The sequence below is a fragment of the Neophocaena asiaeorientalis genome, unplaced genomic scaffold, assembly GCF_003031525.2.
Source record: "Neophocaena asiaeorientalis asiaeorientalis breed wild unplaced genomic scaffold, Neophocaena_asiaeorientalis_V1.1 scaffold221, whole genome shotgun sequence".
Taxonomy (NCBI): domain Eukaryota; kingdom Metazoa; phylum Chordata; class Mammalia; order Artiodactyla; family Phocoenidae; genus Neophocaena; species Neophocaena asiaeorientalis.
The window spans coordinates 824,393-844,242 of record NW_020173766.1 but is presented as its reverse complement, the minus strand read 5'-3'; the positions used below and the strand labels follow the sequence as shown (position 1 = coordinate 844,242).

Sequence of the window (19,850 nt, the reverse complement as noted above, 5' to 3'; positions counted from 1 at the left end):
CCTTGAGGAGAATGCTGTTCCTGAGCGTATGGGGACCAGTGAGAGCTTTGAGCAGAGGACACCCTCCGTCCATGTGGATGGGTAAGGTGGGGAGAGATGTAGGGGACATAGATTAGAAAGAGGAGGAGGGTGCAGCAGGCTGCTGTGTTCTCCAGAGTGTAGCGGGTAGCTGGCGGCAGGCAGGGGTGGGGGGAACAGCTGTGGGCTTGGCTGTGGTGGGGACCTATCAGGGTGGGACAGAACATGGGGTTGGAAGGAGGGAGAAAGGCGGGAGATTGGGGAAGGGTGTGTGTAGGCGGGGCTAGGCAGCGAGTTACATTTAAGGGTCTGGGGGTGGGTGAAATGTCTCTAGATTCCCTGGGATGCTGTGTACCTCGGGCCCTGCCAGCACTCCCATGGGTGTCCTCCAGGGCTTAGACCTAGGCCCAGGCTGGCTGTGACTGGTCTGAATGCACGTGGCCAAATCTGAACTGTGAGGGGAGCATGGGAGAGGTGACTGGGTTCAGAGCTGGTTTTAGAAACTAAGTGCCTCTCCCGTCTCCTTGGCAAAAATGCAAGAGTTCAGGAGGACCTTGATCCAGAACCCCAGCTACCACTGACAGATTCTGTGACCTTGGGACAATCTTTCCTTTCCGTGGTGGTCATTTGCCAGCTTCCCCCATGGGTTGATTTGAGGACTTGGAAGGCGGTGGTCCTGTGAGCCCTCCAGTTCTGAGGGCCTTCGAGTCTCTCAGGCTGGGTGGGCCGTGAAACTGGTCAGTGCCTCCTACCACTGTCCCAAGCAGTGCAAGTCCTGCCTTGTGACCTAGGCCACGGTTGCCCCAAAGCCATTTCCCTGCTCAGAGATGCTCACCGTGCTACCTGAGTTGCCTTTGAGTGGGCCGACTGGAGCGCGCCTCGTCCCTGCACTTATGTGGCCTGTTCATTTGTTCACCGGCTCCGGCTCCACGCACATATGGGTACCATTCTTGAGCCCCTGCTCTTGCACAGCCTCCCAGGCTGGGGTCTTCCTTAACCTCAGCAGTCTGCACGGCCCACCAGACTGCGGGGCATGTTTTTAAAATGTCATTTAGATCATTGGGTGTTTTCTCATTAATGAATAACTTGGCCTTTGCCGAGACACTTGAGTGTCTCCGGGACCCCAGGAGGGTGGTGGCAGCTGCGCCGCTGAGTTTGCCCTTGCTCAGGGGCTGTGAACGTGCATGGTGTTTGCAAAGGAGTTGCTCCCAAAGGCTGTTTCCACAGTCCCCAACCTCTGCCTCCAGCTGGCCCAGGTTAACAAGGCCCTCATGGAAAGAAGCCTTCCTGTGGGCTCCCACTTCGGGGGAAAGCTGAGCCTTTGCTGCTCTTCCACCTCTGTCCTTTCTCACCAAGGGGAGGTGTCTGCCACCTTCTTCCCCTGCTGCAGGACCTCTGGCCATCAGGGAGTCCACTGGCTGGCAATTAGGAAGGAGCTTTTAGTTCCTGTGTCCTGGCTTCTGGCTTCCCGTAATCACTAGCATTTGTCAGGGAGGGGTGCATGCAGCCTGGGAGCCATGTGGGGAGCCTTAACATGTTTCTCAGTTGAGAGTTTGTACGCCTGCTCCCCTTACCTCTTTGGCCATCACCAAACAAATGCTTCTGCCCCAGGGCCTCCCTGCCCAGCCCGTCAGCAGGCTCTTGGGAAAGGCCTCTGGTCCTTCCTCCAGCAGCTCTGCTCCCATTGCCCTGGAACACTGGCCAGAGCTCTCTGTGATCGGCCCCACCCCTTGACAGCCTTACCTGAATTCACCTGCGCCCTGCCTGCTGCTCCAACCACCTGTGTGTTCTTCAGACCACACCCCGCCTTTGCTCAAGCTTGCTCCCCTCTGGGAGTGCCCTTCCTGTTCCTGTCTCCCCATCCTGTAACACCCAAATTCTGCCCACCCCTTAGTAGGAAGGTAGGAAGCCCCCTGCCCACCTCACAGACCCATGTTGACCTCACTCATGTAGCTGTTGTGGTTCCTGCTGCCTCATCCCCAGGAGACTGAGCTGCCCTGAGTTGAGAGAGCCAGGGGAGCACCTTGCTCTATTCACATCACAGAAACCTTTCTCTCGTCCAGGACTCCGAGCCTGGTTTGGGTGGTCTCCTTGCCCATAGGTGTGTGGCCAACGCATGGCGCAGTCTGGTGGTTTCCAGGGTCTCCACGATGAACACTGGCAGGAAGTGACTCATAATGCAAATGCCACTCTCAGGGAGGCCGTTGTCAGTGACATAAAGAAATCTCTAGGAGAGGTGGTACAAGGAGCTATTTTACTTACAATTTATATGTTCTTTTCTCCATTGCAGCAGGTCCCCCATGGCAGGGGCTTCCAAGTGTCTCCTCGGAACATGCTCCAGCAAGTCAAAGGCAGGTCATGGCCAGTTATCAGGGGCACATTGATCCCCTCTGGAGGGCCAGCCCTGGCACGCAGGGAGACCCCGGGCAGGGCTCTGTCCCAGATTTTCTCAGGACAGACACTGGGGGTGTGGGCGCATGCGAGAGCACACCCAGTGCATGCCCTCCATGTTCGTTTGTCTGCAGGCAGGTCTGATCCAACTGCAGTGGTCACATGGTAAGGAAGAAAGCCCAGGAAGGTGTTTCCTGCTGCAGGTGGAAGCAGCATGGGGGTGTCCTTCTGCTGGGCCCTCGGTGCACCTGAGAGCAAGCATACTCTGTCAGGGTTGAGAGGAACATGGCTTCTCTAGACTTACAAAGAGGTGGGGAAGGGGGAAGAGGAAGATAACCACATTTAGAAACTTTTCCCATGGAAACTTCAAACTAATTCCCCTTCCCTCCGTCCCCCTGAATGCATTGCAGGAGTGAACCTGTTACAAGCCTGGTCCTAATTCGAGTTATGCTGCTCCTAAAGGGAGCCAAATAGGTGTTTCTGGAGAGGCCTCTGGCCTGGAAGGCAGGGGGTGGCGGTCAGGAGACCTGAGCTTTTGTGCTGCTCTGCTTGCTGGTGACTCTCCTGACGCATGAGAGTGGCTGGTGGCCTGCCAGCGTGGGCCCTCGGTGGCACTGACCAGCATCATCTCTCACCACCTAAGACCTTCCAGCTCTTCCTGCTAGTGTTCTCTGAGGGCCACCCTTGTCTGGGCCTGGGCTGGGATCATGGTTTTGTTTTGTTTTGTTAATTTATTTATTTATTTTTGGCTGCATTGGGTCCTTGTTGCTGTGCCTGGGCTTTCTCTAGTTGCAGCAAGTGGGTGCTACTCTTCGTTGCGGTACGCGGGCTTCACATTGCGGTGGCTTCTCTTGTTGCAGAGCACGGGCTCTAGGTGCGTGGGCTCAGTAGTTGTGGTGCGTGGGCTTCAGCAGTTGTGGTTCGTGGGCTCAGTAGTTGCGGTGCACAGGCTTAGTTGCTCCGCAGCATGTGGAATCTTCCCGGACCAGGGCTTGAACCCGTGTCCCCTGCATTGGCAGGCAGATTCTCAACCACTGCGCCACTGGGGAAGCCCAGGGTCATGGGTTTTAAATTCTGCTGAGGGAGTTGAGGGGTGGGAATTGTGGCTCCAGCATTGTGCCCCGTCAGTTGCAGCAGGCATGTGCCCCGCTTGGAGGCTGGAATGCCAAGCTGGTCCTGGCCAGGCTGTCTAGCTCCTGGAAGGAGTGTTAATTTGAGCAGCTCGTTTTCTCCCTTCCTTTGCAGGACAAGGAAGATGGGGAGCCAAAGACCAAGCAGCTCAGAGAAGGGGAGGAGGAAGGCGAGAAGCACAGGTAATGCCTCACACGCAGCTCTCTGCCCTGCGCTCTCCTCCAGTAGCTGTTGGCTTCCACACCCTCCCAACTCTGCGTTCAGTCTCTACCCCGTTGCTTCCTCTCCACCCCATGGCTGCCTTGTTCAGACAGGACAGTCTTACAGTTGGAACCTTCTCTGCACCCTTTCCCCCACTGGCTATCTGACTCTTAGCCACCAGCCTTTTATTCCAGACCCTCATGTCCCCTCACTCTTCTCTGAAAACACTTTGGGTGACATGGTTCTACAGCACCTGCAGAATCAGGTCCAGACTCTCCCTGGTGAGTGAAGCTCTGTCTGAGCCAGCAGCCTGGGCGCCTGCTCACTTGGGGGAGTAGATCTTGATGCCCTGAGAAAGCTTATCTCAGTGGGCTGTGCTTTGAGGGGGTGCAGCAGGTGGGGAGGGGTGCTCCCCACAGGAAGCTGGACCAGCACTCGGAAGCAGGCCTTCCTGACGCCACAGCCTGCTGTTTCCTTCACCAGTGTGAGTGGAACCCTCCCCAGGTGCAGGCCCCTCATCCCTGCCTTCTTATTCAGGAGCTGATCTCAGACGAGATGGGGCTTTTTCAAGTCCACAGGGGCGCGTGTGTGTCTGTGCACGTGTGACTTAACACTTTACAAAGTGTGTTCACGCCTTCCTCACAGCAGCCCTGCAGAGTCCTTGCCATCTCCCTTGTTATCACAGGAGGCAACAGCTCTGTGCTGAGAGGCTGGTGATGCTCAGTGGTGGTGCAGGGACCCTTGTCACCCTAGCACTGGGCTCTGGGGTGTCTTGTTGGACCTTGGCCCCCCCAGCACAGCACGCGGCCCTCTCTGGTGACAGAGACGAAGGCCAGGTCATTGCTCTTTTGCCAAGTGACTGCAGACTTGGGCGCTTGGGGGTGGGTCTGTTGTAACTGCTCAGAGACCCTTTGGTTTTCTTCTGGTTTGTCCTTAGGTTTTTGATTACTGACTGGAGCCTTGAGTCATTTTGCAGATTCAGTTGTCTAACCAGATACAGTGTGGGGCCAGGGGTTGTGGCTGAGGAATGGGAAAATCCAGCAGGATTGGAGGCAGGCACCCCAGGACCTCACCCCTCACCAGCCATGCTGGAGAATCACCCACCTTCCTCTCTGCCCATGCTCCCACCCATCTGTCCAAGGAGACCTATTTAGAATTGTGGCTGTTTTAGTTCCTTTGGCTTTCCTTACAGGTTTTAGAATCAGCTTGTTAATATCTATTTTTAAAGCTTGCTGAAGGTGACTGAGAGTAAAGAGTGACAGAGGAGGACAATGATGTGTTGTGGAAACCAGGAGAGGAAGGGGGGGGTGGCTTTCTGGAGACGGTGCCCTTCCCTTCATCCTGACCCATTCCTTAGTGGCCTGTGCATGGGTATTTCAAGGAGTGTGGAAGGGATGGACTGTCTCATGTCAGTTCCTCTTAAAATTTCAGAACGTAGGCATCATTCAAGTGTACGTGTTTGTATTGTTGCCTACTTATTTAAAATAAACTAATACTAAAAAGAATAAAATAAAAATAAATTAAAAGTTTGCTAGAGTTTTGATTGGTATTGCATGGAATCTATAGATCAGAATACCTTTAAACATTTTTTTTATTACTCTGTTCAGGATAAATCCTACCGTATTCCCCTACAACCAAATCCCCATTGAGTGGGAGTCAGTCCCCTGAAGGTCGACTAGCGTAGGCCAGTCCTCTGTGGGAAGGAAAGACGAGTTCCCACCTCCAGAAGGACCCCTGCTTCTCCTCTGGGCTGGATCTGCCCTCTCCCAGCCAACCTTCCCTCTTGGTTAATTGCACGGGCGCCCATGACTCATCTCTAACACAGCCCCCTCCTTGCCGCCTAGGTAAGATGTAATATGGCAGCCCTGGAAACCTGGCCACAAAAAGGGGCATTTATGTCAGTTGCTGTTGTTTTTTGTAAGCCCTCAGTCACTTCCTCCTGATGGCAAGTTGGCTAGTGTATGCTGTGGAGGTATGTCTAGGGTAGGGTTTGTGGCCAGCAGTCGTGGCCACCCTACCAGGTAGGAGAAGAGGGCCGGTGTTGCACACTCTGTTGGGCATGGAGCGGGGGAGCGTGTCTTAAGTGCCTGAACAAGCAAGCCCCAAACCCTCAGCTGCCACAGCCGTCACCTCCCCTTGGCTTAGGATTGAGGTCTGCACCCAGCCAGAGCTGTCACCATTCAGGGACACCCTGGGTGAGTGTCACGTACTGGAGAAGGAACTAGGCCACGAACCTTCCTTCCTCGGGGATGGAAAACCGGTTCTCCAACTCCATATGGAGAAAGGTCCCACCCCAGCTGAGGCCCGGCCCAGCCTTGTCCCAGTGCCCAAGCCCTTTAGGCTGACAAATGCCAGGCCTTCTCGCATCTGCAAGTTGGGTCCCCAGGATGGTGGCTTTGCACCAGGGCGTGCTCGCAGACCCATGACGTCAGCTTGATCCAGCAGATATTGCTGAGCTCTCGCGGTGATGCTCAGAGCGGCCCCTGCCCCCACTTGCTGAGTTACCTCACTCCCGCTCCAGGCCGGAATGTCGTGGCCCTGGATAGAGGGGCTGGACTGTGGCTCCGTGACTCGTGCTGAGGCAGCAGCACAGAGACCTGCGGCCGCCCTGTTTTTCCTGATCCTGTTGCTTGGGACTAGGCGCAAGAATGTGGAAGAGTGAATCAAGAGAGAACTGGTATAAGGGATGTGGTGTCGTGGGAAGCCGACTCGACGTGTGACCGGGCCAGGTGCTTCCCTTCGTGTAGGGGGAGAGTGGGAGCACGGCTGGGGCCTTTCTACATGGAAGACAGTCTTCGTCTTGTATGTTGTGATCTCCAGTGCCTCGAAAGTCCTTCTCATTAAACCTGTTCTGGGGGAACGTTGTGATCCACCGTGAGGTGAGGAAACCACAGTTCACACAAGTGAAGTGACTCGTCTAAGATCCCCCAGCTGAGAAGGAGGGGACCGGCACTGGGACCCCTCCTCCATCCCTGTCTGGTGTGCAGGCAGGGTGGAGAACAGCCGAGCTCATCCAGCTATCATGTCACAGATGGGGAAACGGAGCCCTTCCCATTCTCTGCATGCGAGCTCCCGGGCAGGCCAGGCCTGGTTCCGTTGCACCGCCTTCACTCTCAGTGCAGTGGCCTTTGTCCCATGTGTCCTCTTGGCTGGGGCTGGAGGGGTGGGCATCAGGGCTGCCGACAGCTGTGCGGTGGAGAGACAGTGTTTCTCTTGGGCAGCCTGCAGCCTGGATTCTGCAGCCCAGGACGGCCCCCAGAGTGGTCTGAGGGATAGATTGGGCCCCAGGAGAGTGGGGGGCAGTGAACTGTGCAGGCTCCGGGCCCTGCCACCACCTGGGCCCCGACAGCCAGTGTGGCCACTTCAGTTCTCATCTTGTGGGCCCTTTGGGATTCAACTTAGCTGCCATAAACCTTTACTGCACGCCTCTTTTTAAATTTAAATTGATATTGAAAGTGCTTAAAGATTTTTTCAATTGTCGGAAATTTAGTCAATCCTATTAGCCTGTATCTGTGAATATCCTTCTGTTTTGTAACCTTTTTCACATACTGTATCTATTTTGTTGTTGGTGGTGGTGGTGGTGGTTTGTGTTTTTTTTTTTTTTTTGCAATACGCGGACCTCTCACTGTTGTGGCCTCTCCCGCCGTGGAGCACAGGGTCTGGATGCACAGGCTCAGCGGCCATGGCTCACAGGCCCAGCCGCTCCGTGGCATGTGGGATCCTCCCAGACCAGGGCACGAACCCGTGTCCCCTGCATCGGCAGGCAGACTCTCAACCACTGCGCCATCAGGGAAGCCCCACATACCATATCTTGATCATCTTTTGATAAACATGCTTCTATAAAATTCTCAATGGCTGCTTATTAGTATTTCTTTGAGAGTGCCATAATTAATTTTTCAGTCCTTGAGTTTTGGCATATCAGCTGTTTCTACTTCTTTAAGTGCCCATCAGCTATGCATTTTCAGGTGGATTGGGGGCAAAGCTCAGCCTGTAAATTTATTTATTTATTTACTTAAAATTTTATTTAATTTAATTTATTTATTGTTTTTGGCTGCGTTGGGTCTTCGTTGCGGCGTATGGGCTTTTCTCTGATTGTGGTGAGCGGGGGCTACTCTTAGTTGCGGTACACGGGCTTCTGATTGTGGTGGCTTCTCTGTTGCAGAGCACAGGCTCTAGGCGCACGGGCTCAGTAGTTGTGGCTTGTGGGCTCTAGAGGGCAGGCTCAGTAGTTGTGGTGCACGGGCTTAGTTGCGCCACAGCATGTGGGATCTTCCGGGACCAGGGCTTGAACCCGTGTCCCCTGCATTGGCAGGCGGATTCCCAACCACTGTGCCACCAGGGAAGCCCTTCAGCCTGTAAATTTAGAGAAGCTTGGGTGGGAGTAGGTGTAGACCATGTGGCTCAGATGCAATGGCAGCTTCAGCTGGGCAGGGGCCTGTCTGAACTAGGTCTTGGCACATTCAAAATAACCAAGTGAAAAATCACTCTTAGATAATCATTGTCAACTTTTAAATTAATTACTTAATTTTAGTTTTGACTGCATTGGGTCTTTGTTGCTGCGCGCGGGCTTTCTCTAGTTGCGGCGAGCCGGGGCTACTCCTCGTTGTGGTGCGCGGGCTTCTCATCGCGGTGGCTTCTCTTCATTGTGGAGCACGGGCTCTAGGCCTGTGGGCTTCAGTAGTTGTGGCACATGGGCTCAGTAGTTGTGGCTCACGGGCTCTAGAGCGCAGGCTCAGTAGTTGTGGCACACGGGCTTAGCTGCTCCGCGGCATGTGGGATCTTCCCAGACCAGGGCTCAAACCCCTGTCCCCTGCACTGTCAAGTGGATTCTTAACCACTGCCCACCAGGGAAGTCCCTCACTGTCAACGTTTGGTTGTTGTTTTCTGTCTGTTGTATGTTCAGAACAATCCTTTGCAGACATTATTTTCAGTGGTTATATAATGATCCATGTAATGTCTGGGTGTATCTTTATGTATTTTATATATATTTTATTTTATTTTTTGAGTATGTAAAGGATTCATGATTCATAATGCAAAAGGTGTTAAAAGACACACAGGGGAAAAAAATCTTCCTTCACTCCCAACCTCCTAGTTGCAAGACCACCTTGAGGGCCAGCTGCTTGGCTCCTTTCAGAGGTGGGCTGTGCACAGATATTCAAATATGCTGATATATATCCCCCCAACCCCCCACATACATATGCTTGTTGTTACACACGTGATAGCACACTATACTGCCATACTAGTGTTCCTCACCTCGCTCATGTCAATTTGACAGTACATCTTGACATTCATTACACAAAAGTTCATAAAAAGCATCTTCCTCGTCCCTTTGGTCATGTGGCGTTCTGTTGTTCATATGGGCCAAAGGGCACATAACCAGGGTTTGCATGATGCACTCTCCCCGCTAGGAGAGGGTTAGCTCCAGGGGGGGGCTCTTAATGTCCTCCAGAGCACCTTAGCAAAGGACTCCCCTGTTTTGCAGCCTTAGACCGGGGGAGTCTGAAAGGCTCCTGGTTCTTCTCTGGCCTGGCTCTCTCCACCATCTGCCTTTGGCTCCTGGAGAGCTGGGGATCGGCTCACATTTCCTCAGTGTCTGGGCATTGCCTCAGGCATAGGAAGAGCCCGTGCAGTTGGAATCTGTCTTCTTTCCTTATCCAGAAGATTTCAGTCCAGGTCCATTTCACACCTAGTGCTGAGCAGAAAGGGCTGTAGATATAAGCAGTAAGATAAGAAGCCAGTCTCCTGGACTTACTAGTAACAATGCCAAGTTCATGGAGATCAGACATACTGGAGAGGCAGGTAGTAGGCTGTTCTTTGGCTGGGCCTCAACTGCTGGGGTATGTCCTGGCCAGCCCTGCCACTTGATGTGCAATGTGCAGAGACAGGCGCGTCCCTGCCACCCTGTGGGCCACACGAGGACCACTTTCGATCTGCTGGCGCAGTATTTTGAGAAGGCGTGGTAGGCCATGCCGGCTGGGCATGGCCCAGCCATGGGCTGCTGGGCTGCTCGTTCCCACCTGCACTCAAGGGTTACTCTCTGGGCTTTGGAGGGTTGACCGTCCCATTTTGGGACAGTCTGCCATATTCCCCTCCTAGCAGTTAGAGAGCTCTCAGGGTTTAGGAAGGGGCTTCTGGGGCAGCAGTGTGGAGTGGAAAGGTAGCACTCCTGGGCGATTTGACCTTTGCTCTGCAGGACACCACTCTGTGCAGTGTTGATGTCCACATTCTGTGTCACCCACAGCCTCATGAGAAATGATACCTTTGATTTCCATATGGAAGCCAATGAAAGCATGACACTTTCCATCCTGTCTCAAAAGCTTCAAAGCTGGATTTGAACCCAGGTCACACTGTTGGAAGGCCAAGGCTCTTGTACCCTCTCACCCGAGCAGCTTCCTCGTTCTAAAATGGGGATAGCAGAACCAGCGTTTGGCTCTAGTGGCCTCCAGAAGGGTGAATTCCAGATGCCAGTGCTGCCTGATGAGCGCGGTCACATCCCACCCAGTCTCCAAGAGCTGTGGCAGTTCCAGTCACTGCAGGGGGAAGCCCCCAGGACGGCAGCCTGGGCCCACCTCGTGACCCTCTTGTCTTACCGTTTGTTTCTTGGCTTTCCTGTTGTGTCTCAAGTCCGGTCTTCTTTTGGATTTTTTGTTTTTAATCTTTCCATGTCCTTCCTGTGATCTTGCTAATAATATACTCCTTTCCCTTTTAGAGGTCTCCACAGCGATACAACATACATCCTTAACTTATCAGAGTCTAATAACAAGTCACATTTTACCATTTCCCATACAGTGCCACAACCTCAGAACACTTTACGGCCATTTGCCTCTCTTCCTGTCTTCTGTACTGTTGTGGCTATATTTGAAATCCCACAAGTCATTATTACTGTTTATACAGTCAATATTCATTTAAATTTACCCACGTATTTACTCTTTCATGCTTCTCAAGGAATGCATTTCATTCCTTCCTGAGTTCCATGCTTCCATATGAGATCATTTTCCTTCAGTCTAAAGCATTCCCTTTAGTATTTCTTAAAGAACAGATCCTCTGATGACTAATCTTCCCAATTTTTCTTTATCTGGAAAAGTCTTTCTTTGAAGGCTGTTTAACCTAGCCTTATAATTCTGGTGTGGCATTTTATTTACTTTTGGCCCTTCCCATGTATCTCTCCATTGTCTTACGATTTTCATGGCTTCTGTTGAAAAATCAGCTGTCATTTTCAGTTTCTCCTTTGAAGTTTGGGTGTCTTTGTCCAATTTAAGAATTTGTCTTTGGTGTTAAGTAGTTTGACAGTGATTTGCCTAGTTACGCTTTTCTTTGGAGTGCATAGAGTTTCTTTAATCTATGGCTTGATGTTTTTAATTAATTCTGTAAATTTTTCACTCATTATCTCTTTAAATATTGGTTTGGGGACTCTAATTACATGTATGTTAGATCTTTCCACCATGTTCCATATGTTTCTTAAGTTATTTTCTGTATTTTTCAACTTTTTTACTTCTGTCCCTCAGCCTGGATGTTTTCTGGCTTATCTTACAGTTCACTAATCCTTTCTTTAGCAGTAGCCACACTGCTGTTGAACCCATTTATTAATTTTGATTCTATTTTCACTTGTAGAATTTCCATTTGATTGATTTTTATAGTTTCCGAAATTCAGATCTCTGCTAAAATTCTTTTTTTTTTTTTTTTTTTTTTTTTTTTTTTTTTTTTTTTTTTTTTTTTTTTTTTTGCGGTACGCGGGCCTCTCACTGTTGTGGCCTCTCCTGTTGCGGACTCTCAACCACTGCACCACCAGGGAAGCCCTCTGCTAAAATTCTTGATCTTGTGGTATACCTTCCTGAACTTTTAATAATTTCAATTAACGTACATTTCATTTCTGATACTATATTCCAGTATCTAGGTCTCCTGTGAGTGCATTTCTGTTATCTTTATTTTTTTCTCTTGGCTTTGATTGAATTCTGGATATTGCATATGAAAAGTTCCAGAGATAATTTGGGATTTTGAATAGTTTATTTTCCCCCAGAAGGAGTTTATTCCAGCTTTTGGCAGACATGGATACCCTGACCTACCCTTTCAGGACTGATGAAGAGGCTTCCTCTCACTGAACACAAATTTTTGTCTCTTCAGCCTCATGAGATCGCAGGAAGCTCTGCTTGGTCTCTCGGCTTTTCAGCTTCTGCTTGTAAAAAGACAAGTGCTTTAAGGGGAAAGAAATGCCCAAAGCCAGGCTCACCTTGTTGCACTTCCCTTCTTTCTGTGATTGCGGCCCCTCAGGTCCTTGTTTGCCCTGGTAATTCACCAACACACAGATTTTTTTTTTTTTTCACACAGATTTTTTTAAGTTTGCAGAAGGAGGGAATTAAACCTTGTTCCTTTGTTAGAAAGGCCAGGCCCCAGAGCAGAACCCAGTGCCCCGTGACCTCTCCAGAGACTTTTGCCATTTGGTGGTAAATAGGGGTGGGGTGGGAGGAGCAGTTAATTGGACATTAGTGAGGGTCAGTCTCTTCATTATCTCTCAACAGACTGAACCAGGGAAGGACTTGAACCTAGCTTGACAGAGCTCGACACACCCAGCATAGCCTTCTTGTTTACAGATGTGAAAATCGGAGCCCAGCATGGGGCACTTCCACAGTGACTGGGACCCAGGTGTTCTTGAGTGCTTGACCAGTGCTCAGCTCTAGGGGAGAACAGGGGACAGTGGCCAGCGGGGCTACCGGGGGTGCTGGGGGTGGTTGCTGTGCAGCCAGCCCACCAGATGCTGCTGCTCTTTCCTGTTGCTTCTGGCCCCTCCGTGTCTCCTGCTGTGTCCTCCCTCATTCCGGCTAGTCTTCTGAAGCCTGGGCAGCAGTGGGTGCTGGAGGTGTGGGTGCTTGTGGTAACTGCTGTGAGCTCTGGGTACAGCTGCCACCAGACTCTCCTCTCTCTGATCTCTTACAAGACCCTGGAGCCAGTTTCTGAGAGTGACAGTTTTTTTTTTATTCTCACGAATCCCCACAGTTTTCTTCCCACACCCAGTTTCTCTTCCACTTTTCTCCCCACCCTGTTACAAACGAAAGTCAGTGTACCGGTCATGCCCCACTTTCTCTCCCAGTGCCTTAGTGACCTGGCATTTACCTCCAGGCATTAGGGGATGGTGTCCCTGCTCCTTAGAGGAGGTAGACCCTGGGAGTAGGCAGCAGGCTTCCTCCACACAGGCCATGCTGGTACTACTCCCAGGCACACAGGTTTAGCCAAGCCCCAGGACTGCAGGCCCTGGGGGCCCTGGCAGAGGGCAGGGGGGCAGGTGAAGCTGGTGAATAGGGGACTGATTTGGTGTCAGAAAACCCCCAAGTTCAGACCACTGTCACTTGCTAACTGTGTAGCCACAGGCACCTCCTGCCTCCCTTCTGGAAAAGCTTGCTTGCCCAGGGGCTGGAGAAATCAGCCACACATTTCCCTGGCACAGACAGAGGGTTCCATAGATGACAGACCACAGGAGGCCTCCTGTTGAGAAAATGTTCCCAGGATTTCTGAGGCGCCAGCAGTCCTGAGAGGGCTCAGAAGAGGTAGTGGGGAAGAAAGAGGACCCACATCCCAGTCCCATCTGGCTAACCGGTTGGGGAGGCCACTTCTGCCTCCCGCAGGGCCTAGATGGTCTGTCCCAGTGTCTCCGTCTTGCCTTTATTAAGCAGCAGCCCCCAGGAACTCTCTTTGCTACTCTGTGGAGTTAGCCAAGGGCCCGTCCTGCGGGCAGGCTGCTGTGTGTGGGAGTCGGGGTTTGATTAGCTGCTGAGCCAGGGAGGCCTCCAGTGAGCACTTGGTACAGCCAGCCCTGCCCGAGGAGACTGCAGTAAGAGGAAAACAACACCACGGTCGCTGGTCAATCCCAGTGTGCCATTCTGGCTCCTTGTGGCCGCTCCCCCTTCATAGAGGAGGTCGTGGGATCTGCTCTGGTAGATTTAAAAAACCCCTTGCAGGGGCGAGGTATGTGAACTTCTCATGGCTGTCCAGGTGCATTGTGGCTTTCCCAGCCTTGCACACTGTCATGCCTGTTCCCTCAGCCCTTGCTGGCCAGCACACCAGACCCTTGCCACCAGTAGCTGAGGCTCCAGGGCACAAAGGCTCTGAGGAGCAGGTGGGGCTTGGGGAACCAGTGGGTGACCACTGGCTTCCTCTTTGAGGAGGAGCTCTGGCCCTGGCTTGGAGTCACAGCTTGCCTTGTCTCAGATGCTGCGACCACTGCTGTATGACCCTATAAAAATGGTGCAGTCTCTTTGACCCCCAGTTCCCGTAACCGTCAAATGGAGATAACGCTGGAGAGACATCCAGTGAATGCTCTCTGTGCACCCCTGACCCCAGCTCTTGATGAGAACCTACAGTGCAGGTGGGGCTTTGGGAGAGCACCCAGCCCGGCTGCTAACTGGAAGATGAGGAGGCTGAGGCTCGGAGAAGGGAGCCTATCACAGTGAAGCTTCTGTTCCTGTGCTGTCCCCCTTCACCAGGTCCTCTCCAGAGAGACCAGAGGAAAGTCCAGGAAGTAGCCAGCTCCTATGGCTTCATCACATGCCAACCTGCAACCTGTATAAGGTGAATGAGACTGTGTTACACCTTACTTTCTCTCTGCTTGTTCTCTCTGCCCTTTAGGGAACTCAGGCTGCGGAACTATGTCCCAGAGGATGAGGACCTGAAGAAGAGAAGGGTGCCCCAGGCCAAACCAGTCGCAGGTAGGTGGGCTGCATCTCCACCTCTGTTCCATGGCACTGTTGGTTGCCTCCACCTTGGCAGGTGTCACCGTCTCTTGGAGAATAACTGGCAGTGCCAGGGCTGGAAGCTGGGCCTCCAGGACCCTCCGTCACCATCTCATGGCAGATGCACGACTAGAAGCCGTCTGGGCACTGAAGCGGCCTGTTGTGCCCGCTCCGCCCTGCTCACGCCCTGCCTTGGAGGCTTTCCAGGGGCCTGTGAGGGAAGTGGCCACATCCCCTCAGAGGACCTCTCCGGGCTCAGAAGTGGAAGTGGCCCTGGGGCCCTTGGACAGCAGGGGCAGGGTGATGGGTGCTGCGGGCCCTTGGAGGGTCAGAGTGAGAGACGCTGAAGACGGGCTGACCATCCAGGTGCTTGGAGAGTAGTGGGCAGGTAGACACCCGCCCAGCTTGGGGCGTGGCAGTGCCAGAGCACAAAGGATGGGCAGAGGTGTTCTCACTGGTGGGATGAAGGGCCTGGCCCGGAGGCTGCCCAGTCACACCACGGTGTGGGGAGCTGCACAGCAGCCGGAGCATCTGGCCAGCTGCAGCCTGTCCAGAGCCATCCACGCTGGAGATGCTGGGGTGCTTCTTATCATGCAGATCCCTGGCCCTGGCCGTGTTTTTTATTCTTTGTTTTCATCAATTTTTAATTATATGAGTAATAAACCAATTGATACATTTATCTTATAAAAGAGTGAAGTGTTGCGCATTCAGCCACACTCCAGTCTGCCTCCCCATCTCCTTCGGCCCTGAGGTTCACACACTTCCCAGGTGATCTGCTTCATGGTTTGGGCCTTGCCATGGTGAGGCAGTGGCATGGTGGGGAGAGTAAGGCAGGGCAGAGGACAGGGACGGGGAACTGGTCCCATGTCTCAGGGTCAGCACTTGTGGCTGGAGGGAGGTGAGGCAGGGCAGAGGGGCCATGAGGAGACCCGGGACAATGGTGAGGGGGGTTAGAGGAAGCCCATGGAGCCCAAATTTGTTGTTCTTGACATCTGTCCCCACAGGGTCAGGGCCCTCCTGGTCAGGCCACCCAGAGGCCCGTTGTGCTGTTGGCAGCTGGGTGGAGCCGGGAGGTACACGTGGGCAGGACTCCTCAAGGTGGCTGCCCCACTGGTCTTGGGAGCACAGATCTAAGAGTGGGACGGGAAGAAATGTCACCTGTGCCCTGGCCATTCCCAGGGCACGTCCTCAGAGCCCAGGAGCCCCAGGAGGGTATGGGAAAAGCCAGTCCTCAAGGCCCTTCCCAAAACCATACTTTGGATATATCCAGGCAACTGTCTCATTTCCCAGCTGGGGGATCCTGGGACTAAGAAAAGCACCCATGCTTCCTGGCTAGAGGTCTTGGCTCCATCTACTCTAGCTGGCTGCCGCCTGCTGGCCCTCCTTCATCCCCGGATTGCCTTCGTCCTGAGAAACCCAAGCCCTTCCTCCAGAGCTGCCTTTGCAGGATCTTCACCTCTAGGTAGTTAGGGGCCAAGGGGAGAGGCGGGGCAAGAAAGCCCAGACTCTCCCAGGGACCTGCGGCTGCAGTTTGCCTATCTGGGAGAGTGGTGGCTCCTTTCCAACCTGCCTCCGTTGTTGTCTTGCGCCCTCTAGTGGAAGAGAAGGTGAAGGAGCAGCTGGAGGCCGCCAAGCCAGAGCCCATCATTGAGGAAGTGGTGAGTGCCTGGGGGTGTCCCCATCCTCCCTTGCTCCTTCTGTGGGTCCTTTTCTCCTTCCCACCTGCTCTCTTCACACATCCTTCCTTCTCGTCACATCTTTATTCCCTTTCTACCTCCCTGTTTCCCCTCAGCCCCCTCCTTCCTCCTCCCTTTTCTCCCCTTTTCCTACCTCTGTCCCCTGTCTTCTACTTCCCTTGGGGCTAAGCCCTTCCAGCCCTGACATGTGTCTCCTCCCTCCCCAGGACCTGGCCAACCTCGCACCCCGGAAGCCTGATTGGTGAGTGTTGCCCATGTAGGACCAGTGCAGACTGACTGGGACACTCTTGGTGTTAGGCATGGGCTCCGGCTGGGCCTTTCCCAGCCTCGCAACAGGAGGCAAGCAATGTAGACATACAGCTACAGGAGATTATTAATGTCTGACGTAAGTGCCGAGAAGGACGTAAGTGGAGAATGAGAGGGACATGACGGGGAATGACACCTAAGGGTGGGGAGGGGCTCGGGCAGAGGGGGCTCAGCAGTCCCCTCCAAAAGTCCCTTCTAAAAGGATGAGGGCCCGCCCCACCTCAGAGAGCTCCATTTGAACAAGGCTGACCGTTGCCCTCAGGGAGCCGTAGGGTAGAGGCAAGACGGTGGGAAGGGCAGATGAAGGTTTCTGTGCCAGTTCTGCCACCAGCTAGCCTGTTTCCCTTTGGCCTCAGCTCCCTCTGCAGTGAAATGGGGATGCTCATCCTTCATGGTGCCCCTTTGACTGGGCAGAGAAAGAGGATGAGAGAGGGCCGTGTGTTCGCTTTACCTTGGGCCAGAGGTACCAGCCATTTCCCTCTCAGTTGCAATTCTGTGTCAAGTACAGCACTAGCTGAGGGTGTTCTGATATGATGAAACAAAAGCATGGGGCGCGTGTCCTTGGAAACCCAGATCCAGAGGGAATAGGCTGTGTGTGCACTTCTGGAAGCTCCTGGTGGTGAGGGTGAACGTGTGGTCAAAGGAGGAGCAGGACCCCCAGCGGGCCAGGGCAAGTCACTCCCTGATGGAGACCAAGGGGAATAGACAAAGAGAGGACCCTAAGAACCATCTGCCTTGTACACCTTGACTCGGTCCCCTGTGTTGGGTGGGTCTGTGGTGCTAGTCCCTGCCTCACTGGGACTGGCAAGGTTGGCTGGTGCTGGGTTTTGGAGGACACAGAAAGAGAGGGGGGCGGAGCATCCTGACCTCCGGCACCTGAGTGGGATTCCTGATGCCGGAGGGGCTGTGGGAGGGGAAGGCCCCAAGGCCACACCAGGCCAGCCTTCAGCCTCCGGCCTCCTCCCGCCTCCCTGCTCCAGGGACCTCAAGAGAGATGTAGCCAAGAAGCTGGAGAAGCTAGAAAAGCGGACCCAGAGGGCCATCGCCGAGCTGATCCGTAAGTGCGGGGCCTGGTAAGGCAGCGTTCCCTGCCCTCTGGGTGGTGGCGCAAACACACGGCCCCTCTCCACTCCTCCTGTCTGCCACCCTTCCAGGTGAGAGGCTGAAGGGCCAGGAGGACAACCTGGCCTCTGCAGTGGCGGCCACCACCACCGAACAAGAGGCTGGTGACTCCGACTGAGGCACGCCCTATCCCCTCGCCGCCCGCCCTTCAGGCCTGTTCTATAGGAGGATGGTCTTGGGCAAGGGTCGGGGCTGGGCTTGCCATCACCTCCAGTTTGGCCTCAGAACAGTGACTCGCTGCCTAGCAGTCTGAACCCCACCCCTCCCCATGCTGTGAGGTCGGCTCCTTGTCTCCTGAGTGGTCCCCAGCGTGCTGAGTTGGGGCAGAGCCAGCAACAACTCTGTGGGCTTGCTGTATCTCTACATATATATGTTATTTTGAATTTTTTTAATGTCTGGAAATAGAAACAAGCAGACCCCTGTGTATGGCAGAAACCTCCTGAATATTTGGGATACTCTGGGTTTGGGCCCCAAGATGGGGCAGCTGCAGAGGTGATGTTTAATATGAGTAAGCCCTGTGTTGGGCTGAACATGTTGAGGCTGGAGGGGTGGGGAAGGCCCAGGCCTGACCTTCTGGGTCCAGGTTCTGGTCCAGTCCTTGGTCAGCGGTTATCATCTCAAAATCCTTGGGTGACAGAGATAGGCCTTACAGTAGTTTGTGGGATACCTTGGAGAGGCTCCCACTCTGGTCCTCTGTGGACCCCCTCGCAGTGAGAAGGAAGCGACTGGGCCCATGAAGGGGGTGAGCTGTGCCTTGGCAAAGCCTCGACTCTGGGCCACTACAGATTCGGGGCCCCTGGCACTGCTCGTTCACATTCCACCCACAGCCCCAGCAGCCCGTCTCCCCACTTCACCGGCCAGAGCTAGACGCTGGCTTCCCTGGCACAGGGCACCCGTATGGGGGAGGGTGGCCCATTCTGCTAAAGACTGGGGTATTGTAGCCTGGGTTTTGGGGGTGGTCTTGGACCCTGGGTCCCCAAGGTCCTGGCTTCAGGACCGTGAGCCTCCTCTGTGGAGCTGACTCTCCAGAATGACCGGCTGGCCACAAGTCTGACTCCAGGTACCTGTGACCATTTAGAGTTTCATCTCCTCCAGGATGATCACACTCTTAAGTTTCCTTCATGGTTTCCCCTTGAGCCTCCCGCCCCTGCCCTGAGTCATCCCGGTGTGTTCCTCCCTCCGTGCCAGCTTCTAGGAACGCAATGGCCCAGCTCTGGTAGACGGTGCTGAGGACTCGGGCGGTAGAGGTGGAGGGAGTGTGTGCACACAGACTGTCACTCATACAATAAAGTAAATGGTTTAACTTAAAATTATGCAACTCCTCTAAGAAGATAATTCTTGGGAAGGGAGCAGAAACTGGCAGCTATGAGTAAGGGCTGAAGTGGTAGGTGGCTGACTGCTGTGGTGAGCAGTGAGACAAGGCCAGGACTGATTCCCACAACGGACAGGGATCAGACATGTCCCACAGGTGTCAGGACTGGAGCCAGGCTCTCTCTGCATAGCCAGGGTCTAGAGCTGGGCTTCCCTTCCTAGGAATAAAGGGTGAAAAGATGCCCCCACCTCCTGGGATTGCAGTTGGAAGCAGGATGTTTGTCTGTGGCAGTGTAGGACTCAGACACCTGCGACTGGCAACTAGGCTCCCACACAGCACCAGAGTAAGGATATCCCCACTGTATGAGAGCCCAGAGAGTTAATGAAAGGTTTGCTTCTGCATTTGCAGCCCTGTGTGCCCTGTAGAACAACGGCCCTGCCGGGAGAGAGAAAAGCAAAAACTATCACCCATGAGGGACACTCAAAAATTATAAAATGCATGAGAAAATCCAGTGCCAGAAAGAATGGCCAGCAGCCCAACAAGTGGGAGAATTTCTACTTGAAGAAAGTAAAACGATAATATCCTAACAGGCTTTAAAATGAGCATTTGTTTTATCACCAGTGAGATCAAAGAGGGACTTTTTGATCTCACACAACTCAAGAACAGGGATTTGGTATAAGAAACAACTGATTAGAAATCTTGGAAATAAAGAATGTTTATTTATTTATTTTTTTAAATTTATTTATTTTGGCTGCGTTGGGTCTTCGTTGCTGCGTGCGGGCTTTCTCTCATTGCGGAGAGCGGGGGCTACTCTTCGTTGCGGTGCACGTGCTTCTCATTGCGGTGGCTTCTCGTGTTGCGAAGCACAGGGCCTAGAGTGCGTGGGCTTCAGTAGTTGTGCCACGCGGGCTCAGTAGTTGTGGCTTGCTGGCTCTATAGCGCAGACACAGT

The 19,850-nt window shown here is 53.3% G+C and overlaps 1 protein-coding gene across 7 annotated transcripts in view; it reads left to right on the top strand.

Moving 5' to 3' along the window:
- Nucleotides 1-19,626, top strand: part of CCDC12 (coiled-coil domain containing 12) — a 48,493-nt gene extending 28,867 nt beyond the window's left edge. For 3 of the 7 annotated variants that reach the window (XM_024751441.1, XM_024751440.1, XM_024751439.1), the window contains 7 exons: nt 3,655-3,722; nt 14,359-14,438; nt 15,733-15,924; nt 16,059-16,120; nt 16,366-16,400; nt 17,446-17,522; nt 17,620-19,626. In XM_024751441.1, the coding sequence (XP_024607209.1) occupies nt 3,655-3,722; nt 14,359-14,438; nt 15,733-15,924; nt 16,059-16,120; nt 16,366-16,400; nt 17,446-17,522; nt 17,620-17,705 (600 nt within the window). In that variant the 3' untranslated portion in view covers nt 17,706-19,626. Of the gene's footprint in view, nt 1-3,630; nt 3,723-14,358; nt 14,439-15,732; nt 15,925-16,058; nt 16,121-16,365; nt 16,401-17,445; nt 17,523-17,619 lie in introns of all 7 variants that reach the window. The other 4 variants (XM_024751438.1, XM_024751437.1, XM_024751443.1 and 1 more) reach the window with 4 other exon arrangements.
- Nucleotides 19,627-19,850: the final 224 nt, after the last annotated feature.